Source organism: Electrophorus electricus, chromosome 13 (assembly GCF_013358815.1).
Source record: "Electrophorus electricus isolate fEleEle1 chromosome 13, fEleEle1.pri, whole genome shotgun sequence".
Lineage (NCBI taxonomy): Eukaryota > Metazoa > Chordata > Actinopteri > Gymnotiformes > Gymnotidae > Electrophorus > Electrophorus electricus.
The window spans coordinates 9,838,071-9,863,758 of NC_049547.1; the positions used below are offsets into that span (position 1 = coordinate 9,838,071).

At 46.8% G+C, this 25,688-nt stretch overlaps 1 protein-coding gene across 4 annotated transcripts in view; it reads left to right on the forward strand.

Annotated features, from left to right (window-relative positions):
• Window positions 1–25,688, forward strand: part of LOC113579355 (neuronal PAS domain-containing protein 3) — a 219,504-nt gene that overhangs the window by 117,459 nt on the left and 76,357 nt on the right. For all 4 annotated transcript variants that reach the window (XM_027013213.2, XM_027013212.2, XM_027013214.2 and 1 more), the window contains one exon: window positions 22,432–22,521. In XM_027013213.2, the coding sequence (XP_026869014.2) occupies window positions 22,432–22,521 (90 nt within the window). The remainder of the gene's footprint in view (window positions 1–22,431; window positions 22,522–25,688) is intronic.

The following is a 25,688-nucleotide window of genomic DNA, read 5'->3' on the forward strand; positions in this document are numbered from 1 at the left end:
GTTAGAGGTGTTCATGGTTTATATTCTCTCTGTTAGAGGTGTTCATGGTTTATATTCTCTCTGTTAGAGGTGTTCATGGTTTATATTCTCTCTGTTAGAGGTGTTCATGGTGTATATTCTCTCTGTTAGAGGTGTTCATGGTGTATATTCTCTCTGTTAGAGGTGTTCATGGTTTATATTCTCTCTGTGCAAGGAGTTCAGTTTGGGACACATTCATTTGCTCTATGCGGGAAGTAGCCAGTTGCTAGAACAATATATGTGAAATAGAAAAATATAAACCTGACAGGTGGAGCTGGAGGGGCGGAGCCTGTTTCAGGCTGGGCCGGGCTGTGAAATGGTGGGCTGGGCTGGACTCTGGGCTCTGGACTTTGGTCTCTGCACTGGGCTGGGCTGGACTCTGGGCTCTGGGCAGTGGGCTCTGGGCAAGGCTGGGTTAGGCTGAGCTGGGCTGGGCTCTGGTCTCAGGCCTCTGGGCTGGGCCGGGCCGGGCCGGACTGGGATGTGAGCAAGCTCTAAATGTGTTAACGGCGCTTCAGACTTCCTAATAATGAGGCGGGATATGTAAACCTCCTCCTTCAAATAGCTAGCACAAATCTGGCTGTGGAAACTAATCCTCTCATTTCTCTGTTCCTCATTGTGTCTGCACCAGAGGAATTTGATCCCATTGAATAATTTCATTATAACTGTGAGCATGTGGATTAATAAGTAGCTGCACTGTAAAGAAAAGAGGAGATTGGAAACTCCATCCCTCACCCCTCCCTCTGACTCCATCACCCCCTCTGACTCCCTCACCCCTCCCTCTGACTCCCTCATCCCTCCCTCTGACTCCCTCACCCCCTCCCTCTGACTCCCTCATCCCTCCCTCTGACTCCCTCACCCCCTCCCTCTGACTCCCTCACCCCTCCCTCACCCCCTCCCTCTGACTCCCTCACCTTTCCCTCTGACTCTCTCACCCCTCCCTCTGACTCCCTCACCCCCTCCCTCTGACTCCCTCATCCCTCCCTCTGACTCCCTCACCCCTCCCTCTGACTCCCTCACCCCCTCCCTCCTTCTGACTCCCTCACCCCTCCCTCACCCCCTCCCTCTGACTCCCTCACCTTTCCCTCTGACTCTCTCACCCCTCCCTCTGACTCCCTCACCCCTCCCTCTGACTCCCTCACCCCCTCCCTCCCTCCCTCTGACTCCCTCACCCCTCCCTCACCCCCTCCCTCTGACTCCCTCACCCCTCCCTCTGACTCTCTCACCCCTCTCTCTGACTCCCTCATCCCTCCCTCTGACTCCCTCACCCCCCCTGACTCCCTTATCCCTCCCTCTGACTCCTTCACCCCCTCCCTCTGACTCCCTCACCCCTCCTTCTTTCTCCCTTTATACTCTTCTTTCTCCCTGTTTCTCATTCTTGATCTCTCACTTTCTCTGTTTCTCTTTTTTGCTGTCTATGCTAATCTGTCTTTGTGTCTCATCAAATACTTCAGAGAAAAGTTCACAGTACTTTAATATTAATATTCTATGGGCTCTATGAAAAATTCCTCAAGAGTACTTGTCTATAATGGGTCTGTGATATGTTATTGAAATGTATAAATGTGTAGGTCCACTCTCTCACTGAAGCAATTCTTGCATCATCGACAAATATCACACCCTCATATGAATGTGTTTGGATTCTTGAATCATTTTCTAACAATATCCCGACATATTTCCTGGAGAGGAGTATATACATGAGAGAGGCACATCCTGCAACAGGCATGTCAGCTCGACGCCGAGCAAATTCAGCACACGGTGCAACAGCAGATTGTGGTAAGAGCGCAGGCCGGGGTGTTTGGGAAGAAAAACGAGAGGTAACGAGAGCAGGAGTGGGAAAGGAGGAGAGAGTTAGAGAAAAAAAAGCAAGAGATTACTTATGGTGAAACCAGGTTCATGAACATTGAGAGCCACCTGTATTGATTACCAGGCCCTGTCTCTGGTTAAATTTCATTATGTTTGCCTGTGAGCGGAGAGCATGCTTTTTAGAGCAACAGTGTGCCGGGTCTGCACATGATAAACACAGTCAGGCTTCAGATACGCCATCCAGCACCACTCAGTGCAATTTTAACCACTTTCTGTGTGTTTTTTTCTCTCTCATGGGCTTCACATGAATTACAAGTGTTTCTCACAAAGACCCTTTATAAATAACTGAAATGTAGAACGTAGCTTCTTCAACTCGCTGCTCTTAATAAATCAGGAACGTCAGCAGGTGAATTAGTGGCCCAGCTAGCTGTTCAGACCACTGAACATGATACACTTTAGTCTCCTCAGAGTCCCAGTGCTCCTGGAGAGATAAACTTTCTCTCTTTGGGCCGAGTGACCTTGACCTCAACGAAGACGCACGCGGGCTTTGATCTGTCTCCCCCACCCAGAGCAGGTTGGAGTGGAGTGGAGGTATACACCACGCATCTCTGGAGGAACACAGTCCACGTCTCCACGGCGGCTCAGGAACACGTCGGCCAGTGTCAGGTTTCTCTGAAGGAATCCACTAAAGATTCATCAAATGCCTTCACTGAAGCCTCCGCAAGCCTCTGGATTCATTCGCTGCTAAGACGGCGTTCACACAGCCGCTCTTTAACGCACCATTTATTAAAGTCACTTAAACATACCATCATCGCGACGAACCTAAAGCAGAGGCAATGCAGAGCGGGCCTGAATCCATCGGCTCAGTCCCCCTGCTCTGATCTGCCAAATAAAGTGGAGGCAAACACAGCCAGAATAAAGCCAGCTGCATGGCAGGGCTGTCAGGAAGCAGGCAGCAGGGCTGATAGCATCTGCCCTCCAGGACCTTTGTCACAGCGCTGGGGGAGCGCGGGGCTGCCTTCCAGACGTGCCAGCCAGGGGCTGTACAGAGAGAGGAGGGCTGTGGTGTTGAGGCTGAGAGGAGCGCTGTTGATTTGGGAAAGAGAGAGAGAGAGAGGGAGAGAGAGAGAGAGAGAGGGAGAGAGAGAGAGGGAGAGAGAGAGAGAGAGAGAGAGAGAGAGAGGGAGAGAGAAGGAAGGAAGGGGGTCTGTTTTAGCTGTGTTAAAGACTTTCCTCGCCACTGGAAAGCAGCAAAATGGACTTTTAATGTCTTCTCATTGGAGCTCGTTTCTCATACACCATTACTCTAGATGTATCTTTAAATATTGGATTTTAACCTTGGGAACAAGTTGGTTTTTCACATAGTACTTAAGATTGTTTTCTTTTGCTTTAGAAGTAAATAAGATTCAGTTTAAGATTGTTTTCTCCCCACAATCTCTCCCTTTCTCACTCTCTCTCTCTGTTTTTAGTCTTTTTAGTTAAACTCATCAGGACCATTTTGACATTTCAAAGCATCACACAGATAAATTGTTTATTATTCTTCTTGCCCAGTAGCCTTTGTGTAGTAGAGGTTACCTGGAGTTTCATCACGAGGAGAGAGCAGCAGTCAAAAGACTGTAAGGTTATATTCCAGACTAAAGGACAGGTTCAATATTATCGAGCTGAACACTTATTCATCATCCTGGAACTGTGCTTATGCTCATTCCAGGCTTTTTGTAGCGGCTACGCTATTGAGTCATTTTCAACAATGACCCATTTCAAAATGTTGCAGTCATAGCTGCCAGACATTATCGCCTACATCAACAAAATCTTCAAAGTTCATTGATATGTAAGTTTCAGAACTTAGAAGTCCCCAGTTTAACATGTACGGAATAATTACTCGCTCAGGCAAGTTTGAGGTTTTTTGCTGTGGCTTTTAGTTCGAGAGTTCAGTAAGATATCATCCATTTTCTATCATTATAGACCCAGTAAGGAAACCATAGGAATACTAAAAAGGGCCAATTGTAAACACTGATTTCATGTTGGCTTGAAAAAGCTGCTAAAAGTCGTTAGTCTAACCACTGTGTGATTGTTGTGGTGCCTGCTAATGGGACAAAGAACTCAACCTAAAAGGAATCAGAATTGTCATAAATGAGTTAAAGGAATGTTAAAGGAATGTTAAAGGAACGCTTTAAAAGATGTTTTCATTTTGAGGCCATTCCCCCGACCCATCTGACACCCACCCCAACTGCGTGATTACAGTAGTGTGCAATGTGTGTTTGAGGCTGGGTGTGCGTGTGTGTGTGTGTGTGAGAGGCCTGCAGCCATGTCCACGTGCAGCTGTGTGATTACAGTAGCGTGTGTCTGTGTATGGGCGTGTATTTGTGTGTGTGTGCGTACGCATGTCTGTGTGCGTGTGTGTGTGTCCTGCAGCCATGCCCCCGTACAGCTGTGTGATTACAGTAGCATTCTCCGCTTGGGTGAAGGTACACACACACTTGTTTGCCTTATGTAACAGCTGTACCTGCTCCACACGGCTTTGGAGTCATTATTCACCCTCAACCTGCCTGTATAAGCAGTCCACAAACAGTGGAGTGTAGAGCAGCCTTTACATACACCACACCACACACACACACACACACACACACACACACACACACACACACACACATGAATTGGCACAGACAGAGAGAGAGAGTGTTGCGTAAATAAATATTCCATGTCTCTGCGCAGCTGGGATATTTGTTTGTGAGGGTGTTCGACTCAATCGCTTCAGTGAGTCAGGAGCAGAATGCATTTCTTTTGAGCCATAAAAATGAATGGCTTTTAGGAGAGACTCATGATCACGCCTTGTCATCATAGACCAAGAGCTCATTGACCTTCATCAGTGTGAGTCGGGGGATGATGGGATATCTGCAGGGGGCATCCAGGGTGGGCTACCAGAAAAGCAAAGTAGACTCCACTGCATTTTGCAGCATTGCCTGCATGCATATACATCTGTATGTGTATGTGCAGGGGTGTAAGTGTGAGTGTGTATATTCACGCATGTGTGAGTATGTCCAAGGGGGTGGGGGTATGCGCACGCGCGTGTGTGTGTGTGTGTGAGCGCAGCCCCACCTCCTCTCTCTGCTCTGACAGCCACTAATAATAACGCATGAAGACAGTCAGACAAAATGAAGACAAATGCAGCTCACTGGCCCAGAATCATAATCCCTGGCAGAGAAAGAGACATCCGAACTGTACACGGATGGTCTTTATAGCGCTGTCCTGTGACCTGCATGCATGCGCGCACACACACACACACACACACACACGCCCGCGCATACGCACACACACAAATATATATACGCTTACACACATATACACATACACACACTTATACACACATACATATGCACACACACATACATATGCATACACACACGCACACACCTGCAGACACATGCACACAAACACACACACCCACACACTGCCACCCTTACCTGTTACAACATCTTGAGCCCACTCAAACGAGGCTGTGTGTGTGTGTGTGTGTGTGTGTGTGTGTGTTTGTGTGTGTACAGATGGATATTGTTAAAGATTCATGAAGACTGTGGTGGATCTGAGGTAGAGGTTAGACTGCAGAGACATAGTGAAGGTGAACACAATGGCAACAGACACAGCAGACCACATGTATACCTCCTCAATATGGCACGGACGTCCCAACACACACACATAGGTCCAGACACAATGCCCCGTTCACCCCCCTCGTGGTCTCCCGGTCACTCCAGCCTGCTCCAGCCGAACACAGAGCTTCCTGACTCTGACTGCTCGCTCTGCCAGAACGCTACGGCTTTTATCCGCTGCAGGTTAGACTTCCCTATTATTCCCAGAGTAGCAGCAGTGAATCAGTGCAGGTGCTTCACAGATTGAAATAGATGCAGGTCGTGTATGCTTTCTGACTGAAGTTACTGGAGAATGAACACAAAAGCTACAAGGCACATGACACTGAAATCCAGTAGGAATACCTGTGTTTCAGTGAAGCTGAAATGATGTTCAGAAATTCTGATCGTTCACCATGTTGTCTGTGTTTTCTTATTTGCTTTCTGTCTGTGGAGAAGGGCAGAAGGCCCTCTACTGGTCAGAAGCAGTAAGACGGTTTTTTTAGCCTACAGCTCACTGTTGGTGCTTCACCTTCTGAGAGCTGACTGCTAACTCACAGTAGGCCAAACTGGACCACCCTAAAATGTCTAAATCCCACTGTGACCTGACCAAGCACACCGTGGTCCAGACACTCTCTGACTTCATCTCTTCGGTCACTTGTTTTAGTGCACCATCGTGCTGGCATCTGGACATTCTTGCTATTCTGGAACCTTCCTGTAGGAACTTTTTTTGTATTAATGTTGCTTCTGATGAAAATTGGAAATGGGGAAATAGAGTTCAAATTTCAGATGTGTCCAGACAGAAGCTCAGTGAACAAGGCTGAGCTAGTCGTCACACCCCCCCCACACACACACAGCACCGCCACTAATGCCATTATGCCATTGTGAAAGGTTATTGATGCCCTTTCAGAGGAAGGCGTGGATGAATCGGTGGGTGCCAGTGGTGGGCGGAATTTTTTGGAAGGGTTTAGGAAGGTTAAACTGGTCTGATGCAGCTTCCATCTGGAAGGCATTAGCTAAAAAAAGATTTATTAGCAGCAAGCCCCAGCAAGCCTAATGTGGCAGAAGAGCAGAGAGAAAGAGGGACGCGGGTATGGCTGTGCTCCATTAACTGTACAAACACTCCGGCCAAGGAAAGGCGACTGGGTTTTACTCTGTTGTTTATCTTTCTTTCTTTGCCTTTAATGGATTTCACAAGATGCTGCTTTTATGTATCTAATGCTGGTGAAGTGTGTACTGAAGGTAAGGCAGTCACTTAGAGCTGGACACTAAGAAGGGGTGTCTGACACAGGGAAGTTATCAGCACGGTGTTGACCAGCTCACCCTGCCGTGTTTATGAAGTCATTCCCCTCGCCGGTAAATGCACTCAAAGAGACGGACACCTGCGTCCCGCACGCCCTCGCGCGATTGGACACGGCACAGCTCGGAAAGGGCTGGCACGGAAGGCCGGTGATTTTGGGCCACTTTTGATAATTCCATAAAAGTACTCCTGATGCATTTTACAATCTTAAGTTTATTATTGTTATTCTATACACTGGTCTGGATTGCTGTCTCTCTCAGCCAGTACAGCTGATCTCTGACTACATCAGTGCCGGTACAAGCTGCTGACATCGAACTCATTCCCTTATTTCCTGATCCTGCATAGGAAATGCCACTTGAAAGTCATTTGCTGTGGCGGACTGAAGCATTCCGGCTTGGTGAGAAAAGCACTCCTGTGCCTTTGTGCTGGGCAATAGTGCAATAGATAACAGACATTTTATCATGTTTGTTTTTCTCTGAATCACATTAATTCTCGCGTAGCATTGTCGGATCGTAGAATGTTCACTGTGCACGCTAGGCGTCGGCTACAGAATGCCAACGTAGCCATGATTCTGAAGGATGAGCTTCTACTGTAACGTGTGGGGCAGATGTAATTGATCGTCTACGCACTCAGTGCTCTCGGGCACTGTCCTCCATTTTAGCTGTTTCCTATTGGCCGTCGGTCAGGGCGCCTCCTTGTTTGTTGGAACCACGCCCAATAGGGTTCCAGTGGCGACAACCACTCAGAAACAAATCTGTCGTAGTTTGTTTCCGAGCTTCCTGAAAGGTGCAAATCTCTGGGAAAGGTGGAAGGTTGGAACAACGCCCCTATAGATGCTATTTCACTTACAATCGATTTCAGAAGCACAAACGACCTAAGTACGTTTTTCAAGCTGCCTTCCAAACAACACTGGCTGTGTTGGTATGGGCTGTTGAATCAAGATGTGGATACAAGCAGGATTCTTTAATGGTGTTATTTTTCTAAACTGTATAGAACTATATGGGGTTATTCATATACCTGGCTGGCTCAAATCCATCATCAGAGGGGTTAGCCTCATTAAAATTCCAAAAACTGCTAAACTAATTTACTAAAAATTACTAAATTATCTAAACTGGGCATATTTAGCATGCGTATTCTCATTGCTCCTAATTTTGCTTCTTTCATCTCACTCTCCTGATTAACACTAATTTATACAGTGATTAATTGAAGAACATGTTGAAAGTACCAAGCTGTCTTCATTTTTTCTTAAACAGCAATTTTTATAACAAATAGCAAAACACATGCAAATGAAATCTGGTTGTTTGATGCATCTCCCTTTGGATAGGCCTCATAATGAAAATGTATGTACCATATTTCACCAGCACTTCAACTGAATAACGACTGCATGAATATTAGGCTCAAAAGAATTGCTAATTGCATCCAAAATTGACACGGTCCCGGCAGAGCCAGAGAGGCAGGCTCCGTGCTGCGTGTTCGAGATGCTCTTTAATTGCAATAGAAGTTTGAACTGTTGGTAGTTCAGTTCGCAGTGTTTCTGAATTGGAAATGCAGGGGCTAGGCCACTGGGGAGAGAGGCACACATTGAGAACACAGAAATGATTTAAAGGGCGACATTTATTGTCAGCATGCACGATCTGAAAGGGTTTGTCTATAGATTTTCAGGGTTTGCATTTTGATAGGACAAATACAGCATAAGAGTAACAGCAGTAGTCTTTTGGGAAAGATGCATGTACATATACATGCTAAAATTACACTGTGTTATTAGAGTGAATTACGTTAAAGTAAAAAGTCATGAACATCTTTTTATTATTAGAAAATAATGATTGGATCCTGCTATATATGATTGGTTAATACTGGTTATATGTTTTGAAGGAACTCCCTGCCTGTTATAAAATGGATTCAAAGCCATGCAAACACAAATAAATCTCCAGCGGAACAGCTGTGTGTGTGTGTGTGTGTGTGTGTGTGTGTGTGTGTGTGTGTGTGTGTGTGTTCACCGCTGAATCAGTGCCCAGTGAAATACTGACCTGCTCATTGACAATCCTGTACAAGGGGAGGTGGTTTAATAGCTGATTAATTAGCATTTGATCAAGAGACGCAAGGCATGTTGAGAAAGACAGAGAGAGAGAAAGAGAGATAGAGAGAGAGAAAGAGAAAGAGAAAGAAATGGTCAGAGAATAGAGAGGATGCTGGAGGGTTGGAGAGTGCGCCATGCCTTTGTTTTTATTTAACCTCACCCCATTGGCTGTTCCTAATTGGCTGTCTGGCTTTTGCCATTGTCCCCACCCACCCAATAGCCTCCCTCAGCGGCAGGCCAAGAGAGGGCGGCACACGTCCAAGCCCTACCCACATCATCACGTCCCAGCACTGTGGGCTGGAGGGCACCAGCACCTCCGCCTGAGTGACGTGGATAAATCAGCCCAATTAATCCCCAGATGAGCTCACCTTCAGTGGGCTTCCTGGGCTCAGTGGACTGGTGTTTGGAAGCTGGGGGGGTGAGCGGGTATTCTGTGAGCAGGCCCTCTCAACAGGAGATAGGTTCAAAACGGCCAGGCACTCATGCTGGAGCTGAAGTGATATTGAGCTGTAGAGGTAAATGTAGAAGAGGATTAGAGGCTCTCGTAGCGAGGCGGCCAGCTACACGCCGCACGTAACACACTCCAGAACACACTTACGTCCTGTTCATGTCCTCGTCTGCTTGGCCATCGTCCTCGGGCAGCCGCGTACTCAATGCTCCTCGCAGAGTGACTTCTCCTGCTGGCAGTGAAGAGCAGCTCTCCATCAGTGTTTGCAGACCGGCCTCCGAATATTGTCCTGAATATCCGACCTAGCTTCAGTTACGCTTGCCTCCATTACAGGGTATGGTAGTACTGAACTGCTGCTACAAAATTCCTTCAGATTAGTGTGAAGAACATGGGGTGGGGTAAGTCTGTGTGCATGCGTGCGTGTGTGTGTGGGGGGGGGATCCCTCTCCTCCACCCTGTGTTGGTGCTCTCTGGTGTAGAGCTATTGACATCTTGGCATTTGGTCCAGTCTGTCTCCTCTCCCTTGAGGCCCTGCTTCCTCCTATCCCAGCCGTGTATTGATTGGTTAATTTGATAGTTCTATCACCAATCAGCTTGCGTCTGACCTTTTGCCTTGGCAATGATGGCAGAGCGCTCATTTCTTCATCGCCGGCATCGCCATACATTGACCTTTGCAGTGAGAATGTCAGTGCGGCCCTTGATCTTACCCTGTCACTACGTTTGTTATAAGCAGGAGTCCCCCTAACCCTTCACTCCAGCACTGAGCCTCCCTCAGCACTGCAGCACCGCTGCCTGCATTTAACACTTTTAAACGAGTGTGAAGAACCACAGACAAACCCAAGAAAGTGTGAAGAAAGCCTGATGGGCTCATTACACTTACTATAGCCGCACAGCACGAGGTCAGAACAGAGAGCGAAAATGACCAGGACCCAGAACTGTGACCAGAACCCAGAACTATGACCAGAACCCAGAACAGTAACCAGGACCCAGAACTGTGACCAGAACCCAGAACTATGACCAGAACCCAGAACTATGACCAGAACCCAGAACTGTGACCACAACCCAGAACTATGACCAGGACCCAGAACTGTGACCAGAACCCAGAACTATGACCAGAACCCAGAACAGTGACCAGGACCCAGAACTGTGACCAGAACCCAGAACTATGACCAGGACCCAGAACTGTGACCAGAACCCAGAACTATGACCAGAACCCAGAACAGTGACCAGGACCCAGAACTGTGACCAGAACCCAGAACAGTAACCAGGACCCAGAACTGTGACCAGAACCCAGAACTATGACCAGAACCCAGAACTATGACCAGATCCCAGAACTATGACCAGGACCCAGAACAGTAACCAGGACCCAGAACTGTGACCAGAACCCAGAACTCTGACCACCATTATGCTTTGTAGTATGTTATCATCTGTGAAATTTAACAAAAATTTATGTTAAAAAATGAACAATTATAAAATAAACATTTCTATTTAACTGTTACGTTGGAAGAAAAATTAGGCATTAATTTTCTGAAATAATATTTATTTTTTCTCAGTCTTCATAATCAGATTCTATGCTCAGTGTGTGAAAAGGTGTGAATTAAGGGCCAGCAGTTAGTGAAGACCAGAGCAGAAATGGGACCCTGGTGTCAAGTGTGCAGACATTGCCACAGACATTACTGTGTTCCTCCACAATCACCTGTCCCTCAGGAGCCTCGCGTTATCTCAGAGTGGCACACGTTCCCCGTACTGTGCTGTTACTTTTTCTCTCCCAAGCTCTTTCATCACTGACATAAAGCATTACACATTTCAGTGTAGTCCTACAAAAAATGAAAAAATTCAATAGCAAAATGGATATGAACTTATTGTACTTTGGTTTTTTTATTCCTGTAATCTACATATTCCAAAAGTTAATGAATGTAAAGGGGGCGGAGCAGTAATGGCTGCGTCTGGTTGGTCGTTAAAATCATGTCCCGTAGAGCCCCCTGCTGCCTCCTGGAGGAGCAGGCTTCACGCGTGCTCCCAGCTCTCCTTAACAGCCAGTGCCAGGCCTTTTACAGGGGCTTGTATGGGCTCGTAATGCGGCTTTGGGGGCCGTTACTCTGCTGTTAAATGTGTTCTCAGAGGAGCCAGGCCCTATAACTTTCCATATGCTTCTGAGACCCCCTCCACACTGCTGCATCCCCCTGCGTTTGGAGCTGCTGGGGGGGAGATTTTGTTTTTATTGGTATTATTACTTGTTTTCTATGACGATTGTCATCAGCATCACAAACAAAAATGCAGGACACATTAGTACTAATGGGAAAGTGCCGCAGTGTTTTGGCAGCTTCATCTCAAACAGTTCATGGATTTGCTATATTCAGTTAGGCTGTGTGAGACTGTGTCCAAATGGCTCTGACATGCCTAAGCTCTGGAGTTTCCGGGCTGTTGGGGAGGCTTTGGTGTACGCTATCCTTGGATCGTGGCCCCTGGAGCCAGATCACAATGCTGGCGTCACCGCTCCCGGTCAGAGTTAAGACCCCTGAATAGATATTTATATATAAAAGGAGAGAAAGGGGAGGTCCAGTGGCCCGCTTATCAAAGAGCGGAGGAGGGGATGCTTAAACGCTCACGGGACCCCGCGGTGTTTAACCCGGATTAAAGCCGCGAGGTCCGAGGGCTCTTCAAAACAAAGACAGGTTCAAGACTTCCTCTCCCTGAAGGATGTGTCAAGGGCAATCCAGACAAAAGACAAATGTCTTCTTCAGCGGCCCGATAAGCATCGGTGTGAGGGGCGGCGTGAAGCGATTCCTTTTCTTCCCTGTCTCGCCCTCTCTATTCAGGCTAATGCGGCTACAGTGATTTAACAGAATATGGGGCCCCGGCGATTGCTTATCACGCCCTATAGGCGCCGCAGAGCAGCGGCCGCGCTGAGTGATAGGGCCCGCGCCCGCGCGCAGGGGTGGGCGAGTCATTGTGCTAAAGCGCGCGGGCCTTGCCGGAGTGATTAATGTTGGTTTTGTTCCAGGACCTGTATCAGGCGAAGGTCCCCAGACCAGAACTTTTGCAGAATCTTAAGTCGTGCGCGCGAGAGGAAGGGGGTCCTTCTCCATCGATTGGTGCGGCCCACACCTTCCTGGAGCCCCGGGGTGAGGAGACAGCGGCCCCCTGCGTCAGGTTTCCTATGGATGTGTTGTAGGAAGCGGCTCATTTTTTACCGGCTCATACAAAGGCCTTGTCAATAGTCTCCTACGCTCAGCACATTTGCCCCTTCACATAAGACATAAATGCACAAATACAATGTAGAAATCAGCACGCTTGTCTGGCGGTAGCAGAGGAACATGGAGAGCAACAAAACCTGTTTCCGTTTTGGGTTGTTGTTGCTGTTTTATCTTTTTTGTTTAAATTGTAATGCCACAGGATAACAACATAAGCATAAATGAATTCATCGCCCTCACGCTTCCTTCCTCTTCTGCTGCAGGCTCCTAAAGTCCATACCCACGGATTCGGGCTTCAGCTGTGTTTGTGCTGTTGTGCTTATTAAACAAATATGACAGTGTGCTTTTATTAGTTGGGGAGGTGGTCGTATAGTACAGCAGAATTTACCGGAGCTTCTCCAGTTTAATGAAATGAACTCTACCTGCTCATTTAGTGTCTAGTATTTGTTAATTATAATAGATAAACAATATCTTGTAATGTCCCTGGTTTTCTAGAGGGCAGAACTTTTGAAAAGGCCAATCCTAGTAAGTCTGAGGATGAAGGCTGGATTCCCAGGGGTGGGGTTGAGTCTCAGGGCAGGGATTGGGCAGGGTGTGTCTGGATGGAGGAACTGAGTGTTGGTCAGGCTGTGTGCCGGACTGTGTTGGGAACACTGCAGCGGTCCGCTTCAGACAGCCTCAGATAACAGCATTATTTTAAAAAAAAAAAAAAAAAAAAGCCAAGAAAAAAAACCTTTAATTAGGGTAGAACGCGGCAGTCTGCTATTCGCTCTTGGTACTGCGCAGCTGCGATGCTCTGGATGCTGGCCTGACATGGCTTCTGTTGGGTTGCTAGTCATGTGGGATTGTGGACAGCGGGAGGCCAGCCACTGCTTGGCCAGCACCGCTACAGTGCACTCCATATTAGCAGAGGACACTCCTCAGGTGGCACGGATGAAGTGGGAAGAGGGGAATGTCACGCCAAGCTTTTAAAAGCCTTTTTGCTGTTGGTCTCACAGTTGTGTTCTGGCATTCATAAAGAGGGAATATGGTCACACGGCTTAGCAGAACGTGGCGAGCATCTGTTGAGGACCTGGACTAGGACCAGACACCCATCTAGCGTGGTTCCTACACACACCCAGGTCATTAAAAGGATGTTTCATCGTTTTGGCTTCATTTCACACTCTTGCTTAGTGTGTCTAGTTGTTCTTGATCATTTCTGTATAATTTGAGGGGGAGAGGGGGGGTACTGCATAAAACGACCTTAAACAGACAAACATTATAGCATCAGGCTTATGGAAAGTCCAATTCAATGGCAGTTTAATGTCATAAGGCATTTGAGCGGCAATTCATTTTAATAGTTAAACAAACCTACGACAGCTAGCTAGTGTAACCATATGGTTATATATGACAATTCTCATACAGGTTTGATACATTCACACATTTGTCCTGTTTATGAAGGACATAGATGTAGGCTCCAGTTCTGCATTACTGTCTCCCTGTAATGACGCAGTTCACTTCTGTAAACCATAGAGATCAATTTGGGGGCGGGGGGGGGGGGTATATTTTAACCCACCTGATGAACAACTCCTTTCATGAGTCCAGATCTCCGTTTGGTCCTCTGATACAACACTCCACTTTTACACATCAACAAAAGTTCAGAAGCATTCAGATCAAGCATCTCCACCGAGGGAGCCTATCCCTGCCCCCCAGAGTGAGCTATTCAGTCTACTGAATAAAATATTCTAATGTGTGCTTCTTTTCTTTTCGATTTGGTGTGCTTAAATATTACAAAGCGTTTAATTATAAAACCAGAAGACAGGCGCAGTCCTGGGACTGTCACAGGGAAAAATAAATGTACAATCAAAATTGCAATTACCTGCAGAATTTCAGAGGTAAACAGATCAGCAATCTCATAACAAACATGAGCTAGTTTGCATTCTGAAATGAATACAGTTAGATCCAAAGCAATTTCCTTTTATTTATCTTAGCCACCACGCATAAATAAAGCAAGGGCATTGAAACAATTAGCATAATTAGACTGTGGTGGTCAGACCCTATGTGATTTCTTAAGAGGCATCAGTGAGGGGTGTGTGTGTGTGTGTGTGTGTGTGTGTGTGTGTTTGTGTGTGTGTGCGCACACGCACACACGCACACTCATTGTTTGGATTGGAGGCTTTTTCTGAGTGGCAATAGGTAGAACAGTAGAAAAGGCAATCAGGCTTGTCAGTTTGAAGGCTTTCATTGCCTGTAGGACTCCAGGAGCCTAGCCAGTCTTGGACCGCCACAGCGAACTTTGAATTCGGAATTTATTGCGCTCATGTGTTATTCAGAGTGAGCGAGCATATCAAACAGCCGCAAAGCGTCAGGTCCGTCGACTTGTAAAGTGAAACAGTTCAGTTACGTTGGCTCATCACAGCAAGAGGAACCATTTTACAGAGACGCTGTGATTCGATAGCCACTCAGCAGAGCACTAGACCCTATCATGCGCCCTGAGTGTGCATGAGAGATGACCACAATCTGGTCGCGTTGACCTCAGTGTGAGTCACACACCCCGAGTGTAGCTCCCTGAGACCCAGGGGCCACTCCGCAGGCCCTTACCTCCGAGCTGAATACACTGTAATGATATTCTAATGTGATAGAGGCTCTCTGATGATGGGTGTATGTCAGGGGAGACCCTGCTCAGTCTCGAAGGAGGCTCACACTCACTACACTTCACATGGATGCAGAGGTTCAGAGGTATAGCACTACAATGCTTTTAATAAGCCACTAAGTATGCCTGAGATGTATAAACAAGACCTATAGAACCTCATTTTTAGACCATCCTGCTGTCCACTTTGAGTTTGTGTGAGTCTGAGGGTGGGGTATAGATAATATTTTTGTGGGTTCTCTGATGCTGTGCTATCAAATACTGTTCGTAATCATTTTAATGGCCCCGGTGAACTGTCTGTAGTTTTCCTCCTGCACTGTGAGCGCTCTGTTCTTTTCTGCATGGTGTGGAAGGTCCTCATTCACATTCACTCAGCTCATTCTTTTCATTTCCGGCAGGAGTTAGCCCAAGGGTATTCGGTCTACACAAGGTCACATGGCACACACACACACAGTGTGTGTGTGTGTGTGTGTGTATGTATGTGTGTGTGTGTGTGTGTGTGTGTGTGTGTGCGTGAGTTTAACCTTAGAGTGGGTTTAGTGTCAGCTGCTAGCAGACAGGCCTGTCCTGCAACAGCCAGGCATCTCATTGGTTTGTATGGACGTCATATCACTTTATTAAGCCTGTGTTTAAACACATAAGAATTCAAATTAGAATTAATCCTCTTAGTGTTGAGCTAAATCCCAGATTAGACTTAGAAAATATTTCCTGAGCCTAACCTGGCTAAAGTCAAGAAATCGTAAGTTTGTAAAGGGTGAAAAACAGAAGACTCTCTCTCTCACACACACACACACACACACACACACGCACACACACACACACACACACACACACACACACACACACTCACACTCACACACACACACACACACACTCAATGTCTCTGACTCTCTTTCTCTCTCCAGTGATAACAGCAAGAGCCCAGTCAGTCTTCTCAGCACTTTCTCTTAACTCAGATATTATTGTCTTTTGCCATCACCTGAAGGTGACTGTTATCACTTAATTAAATCCAGACACACAGGGAGGTAGAAACAATATTGTTGCCTCGTCACCTGAAGGAACTTTTCCAAAGCCTGGCAGTTTGGACAGAGGAGTGCCCACATTCTCTTTCTGCTCTTGAAGTGTGGCGATCGTTTTCCCCCTTGACGCTGTGTGCTAATTTAGAGTTTATATATCAGCCGAGTCTTTGGCCAGCGGGCTGCAGCTAAAAACAATGATCTTGTTACAGGCATTTCAGATGTCATGCTGTTCACACGAGCTGAACAACATTCATGTTTATGTTGGGGGGAGACTGTGGATGACATGGCTTATGGCAGTCTTTCTTTAGTTTTTCTCTGTGTGATTATAGCATGTAATGAGATATGTTATTTGGATTATTTAGGCAGTATAAGCATGCGCATATTTGTATGTTTACTTTTCCTGTATTTTGTACTGCGGTTCTCTGTAAAGTGGGTCAGTTGGTGATACAGTGAGCAATATATTGCTCAGTGTCTTTGCAGTGAGGGAATGCATCCCAGTGAAGTGAGCTGGGGAAATCCTGGGCCTAAGAACACGTGTACGCAGCGTTACGAGCATGCTAGTGCCTTTGGACAATGGGTGTCTGCGGTGGGTCACTCAGCCTTTAAAAGAGGGCCAATAAATGTGTCATGTTGAGTGGGAGCGGAGATCCTTTCTCCAGCACTAAGTCCCGTATGAAATAAGCATTATAACGATGTTCTTATTTGAAGGAGGCCCCAGCATGGGGTGAGATGAGTGATTTGAGCATCCCCCCTGAGCTTGTGCCTTCAATAAATAAATCAATACTCAGCATCCATATTTACACTTTTCTACATGGCTTGTCAGCCTCAAAATTGACTTCAGAGAAAAATATATTTTTCACAGCTCCCATGGCAATAGAGAAGTTCTGATAAGATCTCTTTTAACGCCCATCATCATGGTCTCTCTCTCTCTCTCTCTCTCTCTCTCGCTATCTAACTCTCTCCATCTCTCTCTTGCCCTCTTACGCTTTCCTTATTGCAAATACAGTGCCTTGCAAAAGTATTCTCCCCCCATGGAGTTTTTCCTGTTTTGTTGCATTAAAACCTGGTATTAAAATGGATTTTATGGGGGATTGTACCATTTCATTTACATGTGCCGATCACTTTAAGGTGCAATATATTTTAGATTGTGATACAAACAGTAATTAAGACAAAAAAGAAATCTTTAGTCAGCATAAATATCCACTTAAGTTCTTTGCTGCAATTTCAGCTGCTAGTCTCTCTGTCTATTTTCCTATTAGCTTAGCACAGTTAGCTACTGGGATTTTTTTCCCATTCTTCAAGACAAACTGCTCCAGCTCCTTCACGTGAGAGGCGTTCATTTGGTGTACAGCAATCCTCAAGTCTTGCCACAAATTCTCAGTTGGATTCAGGTCTGGGCTTCAAGCCATTCCGAGATATTTAAATGTTTCCCTTTAAACCGCTCCAGTCTAGCTTTAGCAGTATGTTTAAGGTCATTGTCCTGCTGGAAGGTGAACCTCCATAATGGTCTCAAATCTCGGGCGGACTGAAACAGGTTTTCCTCAAGAATTGCCCTCTATTTAATGTCATCCATCTTTTTTTCAATGCTTACAGATTTTCCAGTCCCTGCTGATGAATACTGTCCCCACAGCATGATGCTGCCACCAGCGTGCATAACTCTTGGAATGGTGTTCTCAGGGTGATGGGAAGTGTTGGGTCTACACCACGTAGCGTTTCCCATTATGGCTATAGTGTCATAGTGTTATCTGACCGGAAAATCTTCCTACATGTGTTCGGGGAGTCTGCTGCATGCTGTTTAGTGAACTCCAAAGATGTTTTCTTAATTTTTTTCTTGACGCAATGTTTTTTTTTCTCGCCATGCTTCCATCAAGCTGCACTGAGGAGTGTGTGGCTTAAAGTGGTCTAGTGGTCTGTAGCAGCTCTTTCAGTGTTATCTTTGGTGTCTTTGTTGAATCTGTGATTAATGCCCTCCTTGCCTGGACTGTTGGTTTGGATGGGCCATCTTCTCTTGTCAGGTTTGTAGTGGTATCATATCCTTTCCATTTTGTTATAATGGATGTACTGGTGCTCCATGGGTTGTTCAAAGTTTGGGATATTTTTATAACACAAGCCTGACCTATACTACTCTACAACTTTGTCTCTGACCTGTTTGTAGAGCTCCTTTGTTGTCATGTTGCTTACATAGAGGTGTTGAAGACTCAGGGGACAAAACAGGTGTATTTATACTGACATCAGGTAACAGATTACATGATGTCACTTTGATTGCACACAGGTGGACCTTAACTAATGATGTGATTTCTGAAGTTAATTGGTTAGACCGAATCTTTTTTAGGGGTTTCATGGGAAAGGGGGTTATTGCATATGCTTTTTGGTTTTTACTTGAAAAAAAATTACCCTTTGGTTAGGTCCATTACATGAAATCCAAATAAAAATCCATTTTAATTCTAGACTGTAATGCAACAAAACAGGAAAAACACCAGGTGGGTGAATACTTTCGCAAGGCACTGTACACTTGAATTTTGTCTCTGTCCATATGTCCCTCACCATATCCCCTCCCACACACACACACACACACACACACACACACACACACACACACACACACACACACACACACACACACACACACACACACACACACACACGCGAGCTTTGCCACCCCCAAACCAGTAAGAGTGATGAATCTGAGTGGAGCACTGTCAGTTTCGACCGTCTGCAAGAGGGAAGATCAGAGCAGTAATGGGCCGGCCGTTTGCTTTGGTTGGTTCATTAAATTAGAAACCCCCGTACATCTCTCTCGCTCGTCCTACCGAGCATGTTTGTACGTGAACGAGAAGGCAGGGTTAGTGATGAGATCTGTCTGAGATCTATTTCTGACAGTAGGAGCTCTCTCTTGGTCTCTTGGTCTCACCTCTCCCTCTCACACACACATACACACGCGCTCACACTCACACTCTCAAACACACGCCGAGTCCACCAGACCCGGCTCTGCCGCCCTGCTGGAGGTGTTGATTGCAGTGATTCTTCTTTGATAGGCTGGGGGCAGGGCTGTGGTGGAGTTTGGAGGGGGTGGGGGGACGAGGGGAGAAGAGGAGGGGACTCTGCGCGTCTGAACATGTGGTGTGCCCCGTTCACCAGCTGCCCTGCTTCTCCCTGCCTCTCCTCCTGCTCCATTTTGTCTGACCTAATAGCTAATGATATGGTAATAGTCAATAAGGCCGGTCTCTGCTGGCGTGCGGCGCGCACGCTAATGTGGCCGCGTGGCGACTCCGGACAGGGCACAGCAAGCAGATTGATGTTTGTCAACCCGTGTCCTTCAGCCCCTACAAATTTGTCCTCTGTTAGGGAAACATGAGGTACCTGGAAGAGAGACACTGCTTGGATACAGGCATAGTTTGGATACAGGCATGGCTTGGATACAGGCATGGCTTGGATACAGGCATGGTTTGGATACAGGCATGGCTTGGATACAGGCATGTCTTGGATACAGGCATGGTTTGGATACAGGCATGGCTTGGATACAGGCATGGTTTGGATACAGGCATGGTTTGAATACAGGCATGGCTTGGATACAGGCATGGTTTGGATACAGGCATGGTTTGGATACAGGCATGGCTTGGATACAGGCATGGTTTGGATACAGGCATGGTTTGGATACAGGCATGGCTTGGATACAGGCATGGTTTGAATACAGGCATGGTTTGGATACAGGCATGGGCTGCTAGCTGCAGCCCTGATCTGGACTGGTTGCCTGAGATAGCTGTGTTCAAATTTGTCCATATTTGTTTTGAATTTTCCATTTTGACCCTAAGTAATTTTAAACCAAAAGTGATGAAAAATATCGATCAACTTTAGCATCTCTCTTATACGTTATTTTTAAACCTTGAACAATATTCCGCAATGGTGTCTGTAACAGCTGCGAATCGGAGCCCTAATCCGCGAGATTATTTTTATTAAAAGGAACAACGTTCAGTTCCCCGACTCAAGAGATTCAGATGAATTTGTGCAAAAACACATTTTATTTGTAGTCCTAAACACGAGAAGCAGCTTGTCTGCCCTAAACTAATGCAGCCCCACTTATCTCACCTGCTGCGTGTTGCCAAAGGTCAAGCCAGGGGCCAGAGCCAGGGGCCAAAGAGTCGGTCCTCAGGCAGGGCAGTCTTCACTCCTGCTCGATGCTTTTCAAGCCCTCAACCCTCCATGGGGAGAGAGAGAGCACGTGCGCACGAGAGAGAGAGAGAGAGAGAGAGAGAGAGAGAGAGAGAGAGAGAGGGGTGTCTTGGAAGGCATGACTATTTTAAACAAATGACATAAAAAGCCCATCCTAATGTAACACATTTCTCCCCCAGAAGTTTGTCTGCAGGGTGATTTATAGGGCACTTTAGCCAGTGGTTAGCCTGTAAACAGGGGCCGTTTGTCATGGAGGGGAGGCAGGCGGAGACGGGTTCCTCCAGAGACCTGCCCTGCCGCCCCGTCGCTCCCGCGCCTTGCAGCCTGAAGATGATTGGAGAGCGACTGGAGGCCACCACCGGGGGTCCTCGCTGACAGCCAGGGTCGGGCCTGTGGGGATACGGGCGGCCATGTCGATGCCTGAACAGACGCCCACCCCCTGGCAGAGAGGCTGAGGGGAGATCCTTCAAAGGGCAGGGGGAAGGGTGGTCTCATGACACAGAGCATGAGCATCCTCTGCACAGAGGATGGCTCCAAGAACAGGACCTAAACATACCACAGCTTACTTTACAGAACTAACAGTGGGAGCGCACACTGACATGCATTGCTTAAATGTATAATTACAGCGGTTCTCTCCACAGAGAAAAGGGGCTGTAGTTATATGCATTTTATGACACAAGGAATGTATATAATTATATAATGTACATAGTATATCATTTAAATTAATTCAGTTTCAGAGTAATTCCATTCTTGCAGAATCACCTCAAGGGTTTTATTTTCTACCAAAAAAAAAAAAAAACTATTTATGTCTAATTTGTTATCTTATTTTAATCTGAAAGCCGCTAATCTCAAAAAGTCACATTAATATCCCTCCATTTGGAGTAAAGCTGTTCCTGTCATTCACATGCTAATCATTTCTTGCCCGACGTGGGCTGGGTAGTGTCCCACCGTTGGCGTGGAGTTGCATGTCTATCCTCACGCATCGCCGCTGGCGTGAGCTTTCGAGCGGGCCCATTGTAATCAAAGCAGCGCTATTAGCATATTAGCACAAGCACGGTTTAGAGGCGCCCTAGCTACTACAATCGAAACGGCGCTATTAGCATAACATGATACAGAGTGTCACCCAGTGTCAGCGCTAGCGTTAGCACCGTTGACGTAAAGCGTGTTCAAACGTGCTGAATCCTACAGCGTGCATTGTAAAGTGTCATAGGAGACGGCAGAGCGAGCATTAAGGCAGCGCAATGTAAAGTGGAGGCTAAGCGTGGGCTCCAGCAGATGTGTGTGAGGGACGCTGGCAGGCTCTGGCGGCCGCGCTGGGAGCTCCTGTTGTCAGCTGCATATCAGCGCGCTGTAAATAGCCTGGGGCTGCGCTGTTTTATCGGCGGGTAGAGAGCCGCGCTCCTCTCGCCAGCTGCTGCTGCTCTTTTTAGAGTTGGAAATAAACGAGAGAGAGAGAGAGAGAGAGAGAATATCACTCCCTTACCCCATCTGTGTAAACTTTATTTTCATAAAAAGGTGATCGGATCGGCTGGGACATTTTGCAGTGTTTTCCTTTTTTTTCTCCATCTTTCGTTTTGTTGTCGGAAAGCTTTTTCACATTTACACCCCCCTTACCCCTCTCCTGTCTCGTGCCTGTGCTTAGCAAGCCCTACAGATTATCAGAATCAGTAGGGGACAATATGTAATTAACCCTGCTGACCTCAGCGTCTTAATTGTTGCCTGCTGGACGCCTCGTCTCTGGATCTCCAGCAGGGATCTCTCTACTCCTTTCCTTGAGCCAAAGTCCCTAATTATAAGCATGTAATCTGGGAAGCGTTACAGTAGGCTGGGCACTCTTAGTAATACGAATACGTGCTTTTTTTGCAGTGATATAATTTCATGTGCTCTTCATGAGTCCTTCAGTTGCTGAATCTGTGATATGGGGCTGTTGATTTCCGTTATTTTGGTCCGTGCTAATGACCTCTCAGAGGCCTGCGATTATGGCCGCAACTATTTTTAAGGGATATCTGAGAGGCAGCTTTACCTCTGGTTTGAAAAATGAGTTGTTTGTGTGTATACAATCTCACCTGCTTTCTCTCTCTCTCTCTCTCTCTCTCTCTCTCTCTCTCTCTCTCTCTCTCTCTCTCTCTTTCTCTCTCTCTCACCTTCCACAGTCCCTGGATGGATTTGTATTTGCACTAAACAAGGAGGGGAGGTTTTTGTACATCTCCGAGACCGTGTCCATATACCTGGGGCTTTCACAGGTGAGTGAACGTGAAATTTCTTCTCCTCCTGTTGGTGCACAAGAGCATCGTGACAAAGCAGTCTTAATTGGAAACCTCTCTGCTTTGCCGGCCTGTCCTTCCTCTGTGGCCCCGGGCGCTGCATATCGGAGCGCAGACAGGATCTCCTGAGGACACTTATTACTCTGCTTTTCTATTGTCCAGAGCCAGGGCATGTCCGTAACTCCAGCGAACGCATAGGTCAGAGATCGGGGCCAGCAGCCGTGACCTCCCACTCAGCTCCGTGGAGCTGAGCTCCACCTTGAGAACTGGCGAGACTCAATCAAAAAAAGAGACACTGCTATGGAACAGCTTTGTGTTATCACATAAGCCCAGTGCCAGTTGAAAGAGTCAAGTTGATCTTTGACCATATCTCTGCTGCATACTGCTGTAAATGGTCAGTACAGCTTGATATTGGTACAGATTAATTAAAAATGATTCTTTCTTAATGCTAGATATTGGATGTAATGTTTTAGCATCGATGCAGGTGTTAACACTAGAATAGTTTGAAAAATCCAAAGATCAGAAGAAAAATGTGGCCATGTTTAAAGCAAAACCCATTTGCCTACCCGACTGAAAAAAAATAATATAAGAAGACTAATTCTAATTTAATTTGGCATTAATTGATTGATGATTTTTATCAAATAATTGATTAGCTGTCCCTAAATCTTGTGGGATTAGTAGTACTTATCTTTTATGTGGTTCTATCGAGGTCGGCCTGCTGATAAAGGGCTTGTTAAGTATTTAGTATGAGTAGAGTTTATTATCTTAAATGGCTAAGCTGGTCCTGGCACTCTACTTTGCTTTATAACTTGTTAATCTGGTTTAGAATCCAAAAAGTGCAATGCAGTTCATTATTTTTTTTTAAACATTAATTAAGTTAGCACTGTTAGCTTTCGCAAGTTGACATGGTTCTGATTGATATATGCTGTCTTCCAAGAAGTTTCTGTGAACATGAAGAAATGCGTTTGCACATTCCTTTAATATCACCTAAGGGAAGAAAGTCTGTATTGCCCTCACCATTCACCGTGTACTGCGTCTCCACGGAAGAAGCGGGTTTTCCACGTGTGATGGATAATGAATAATGATGGACATTATTAGACATTAAACGTGAATCACAGTCCAGCCATTACACTGGGCTGTAGTCAATAGCATGACCTTTCATCACCACTGCTCCATCATCATGGTGTTGAGATGCTTCAATCCCGGCTTCGTTCGCTGGGAACTGCTGGGGCATCCAGAGGCACTGGAGGAGTGCTAATCTCTGAATCCAGCCTTTCCTCTGCTCTTTGATAGCAGATGTAAAGCATCCTCTCCCCCCCTCTCCTCCCCTCCCCTCTCCTCCCCTCTCCTCCCCTCCCCTCTCATCCCCTCTCCTCCCCTCCCCTCTCCTCCCCTCTCCTCTCCTCCCCTCTCCTCTCCTCCCCTCTCCTCCCCTCTCCTCCCCTCCCCTCTCCTCCCCTCTCCTCTCCTCTCCTCCCCTCTCCTCAGCAGAGCAAAGACACATGTGTCGGCTGGTGCTACAGTAATGTCTGCTGTGCTCTAGGGCTCCTGGCTGAGATTTAGAACCTGGAGCACAGTGGTACAGTGGTTTGCCATCAGGTGCAAGGCACAGCAGCATGATGAGCAAGAAAGGGTGAACTGTGTGTGTGTGTGTGTGTGTGTGTGTGTGTGTGTGTGTGTGTGTGTGTGTGTGTGTGTGTGCGTGTGTGCATGCGTGTGTGTGTGCGTGCGTGTGTGCGTGCGTGCGTGTGTGTGTGTGCGTGTGTGTGTGTGTGCGTGCGTGTGCACGCGCACAACACGCATGTGCGTGTGCGTGCCTCCAGAATTTCTCATGAGGTGCAGAGAGGAAAATGAGAAGCATAAAAGAACATGCATGGGAATCTTGTCACTCTTTCTGTGTATGTTTTCATAAATTACAATGAAAATTCCCTCTATTGTCTTTCTCTGGTTTTCCATTTTGCTGCTGTGCTGCAGGGAGAGAAACCGCCCTCGTCAGCGATCGGCTTGTGTCTCTCGTTGGCCCTTGTGCCCAGGGGAACATTATCACAGACTCAGTGCTCCTTCCTGTGCCCCGCCCCCAAGCTGAAGCGCAGACTGATGTGAAATTGCTTTTCCCTCCGTGGCCATTGACCACCTTGTGTTACGTTAATGCTTGTCGACCGGAGCGCCTAACAGGTTTTTAGAGCCTGGGCAAGCTTCTCCTCTTGTATTGCAGACACTATTGTGATGGTGTACAAGGCCGGCAGATACTTGCCCTTCGCTCTGTGATAATCCACTCGCCATGCTGCTGCTGAGGGGAGCGGATATGCTCCTTGTGTCTTATCCTCGCTATCTAGGGCTCCACTTCCAGAGCCCTTTGATAATGAGGCACATGTTTGACAGTAGGTGAAACACTGCAGTTCCTACCCATATTATTCACTCCTCCAGATGGCCATTTACACATTTCTGTTGTGCTAATAGCTGTGATCATTTCACTTCTGCATGTAAATAGGCATATGCTGCCAAACCTTGCGCATGTCTCAGTTATTCAGCCCTCTTCACTAATATCTGGCTTCTGAGCAGGGCGATTAGTTCATTTCCAATAATTAATACGTGATGGATGGATTGCCGCCTTTCTAGATTAAGCACTAGCTTTGCGGCAGTGCCATTCAATAAAGCGTCTCATGGAAGAGAGTGAGTGGCAGGGGTCTAATCATGCCACTGGGGTCTTCCTTACGTGGTGTGAAAGCGTGGCAGGTTGACGCAGACGGACTCAGGACTTCGTAACACCTCCTGGCAGGTCAGAGGAGCCCCCGTCGTCAGCAGCGTGTGGCTGATTTTTGAGGCCGAGCCTGCGCGTGGGCAGCTGTCTGCTTTCTAAATGGAGACGTGTGTGTTTGTGTTGTGTAACAGATGGCATTGTGTGCCCAAGCTGATGGCTAGGAAAATAATAATTGCATTATTCCGGCCAAAAGAATATTAGCTTTTGGAAGGTGGCCATTTTTCAGACTGCACCCCTGCCAATGCAGCATATGCACTCATGGACTGGATATCCAAGGAAATTGATACATCTGGAATACAGAGAGCAGCTGAGGTCTGGTCTGCCACAGAGGGTTTGAGTGTAACCCGTTGCGGGTAGCTGGAAGCCTAACTGTACGCTCTGCGAC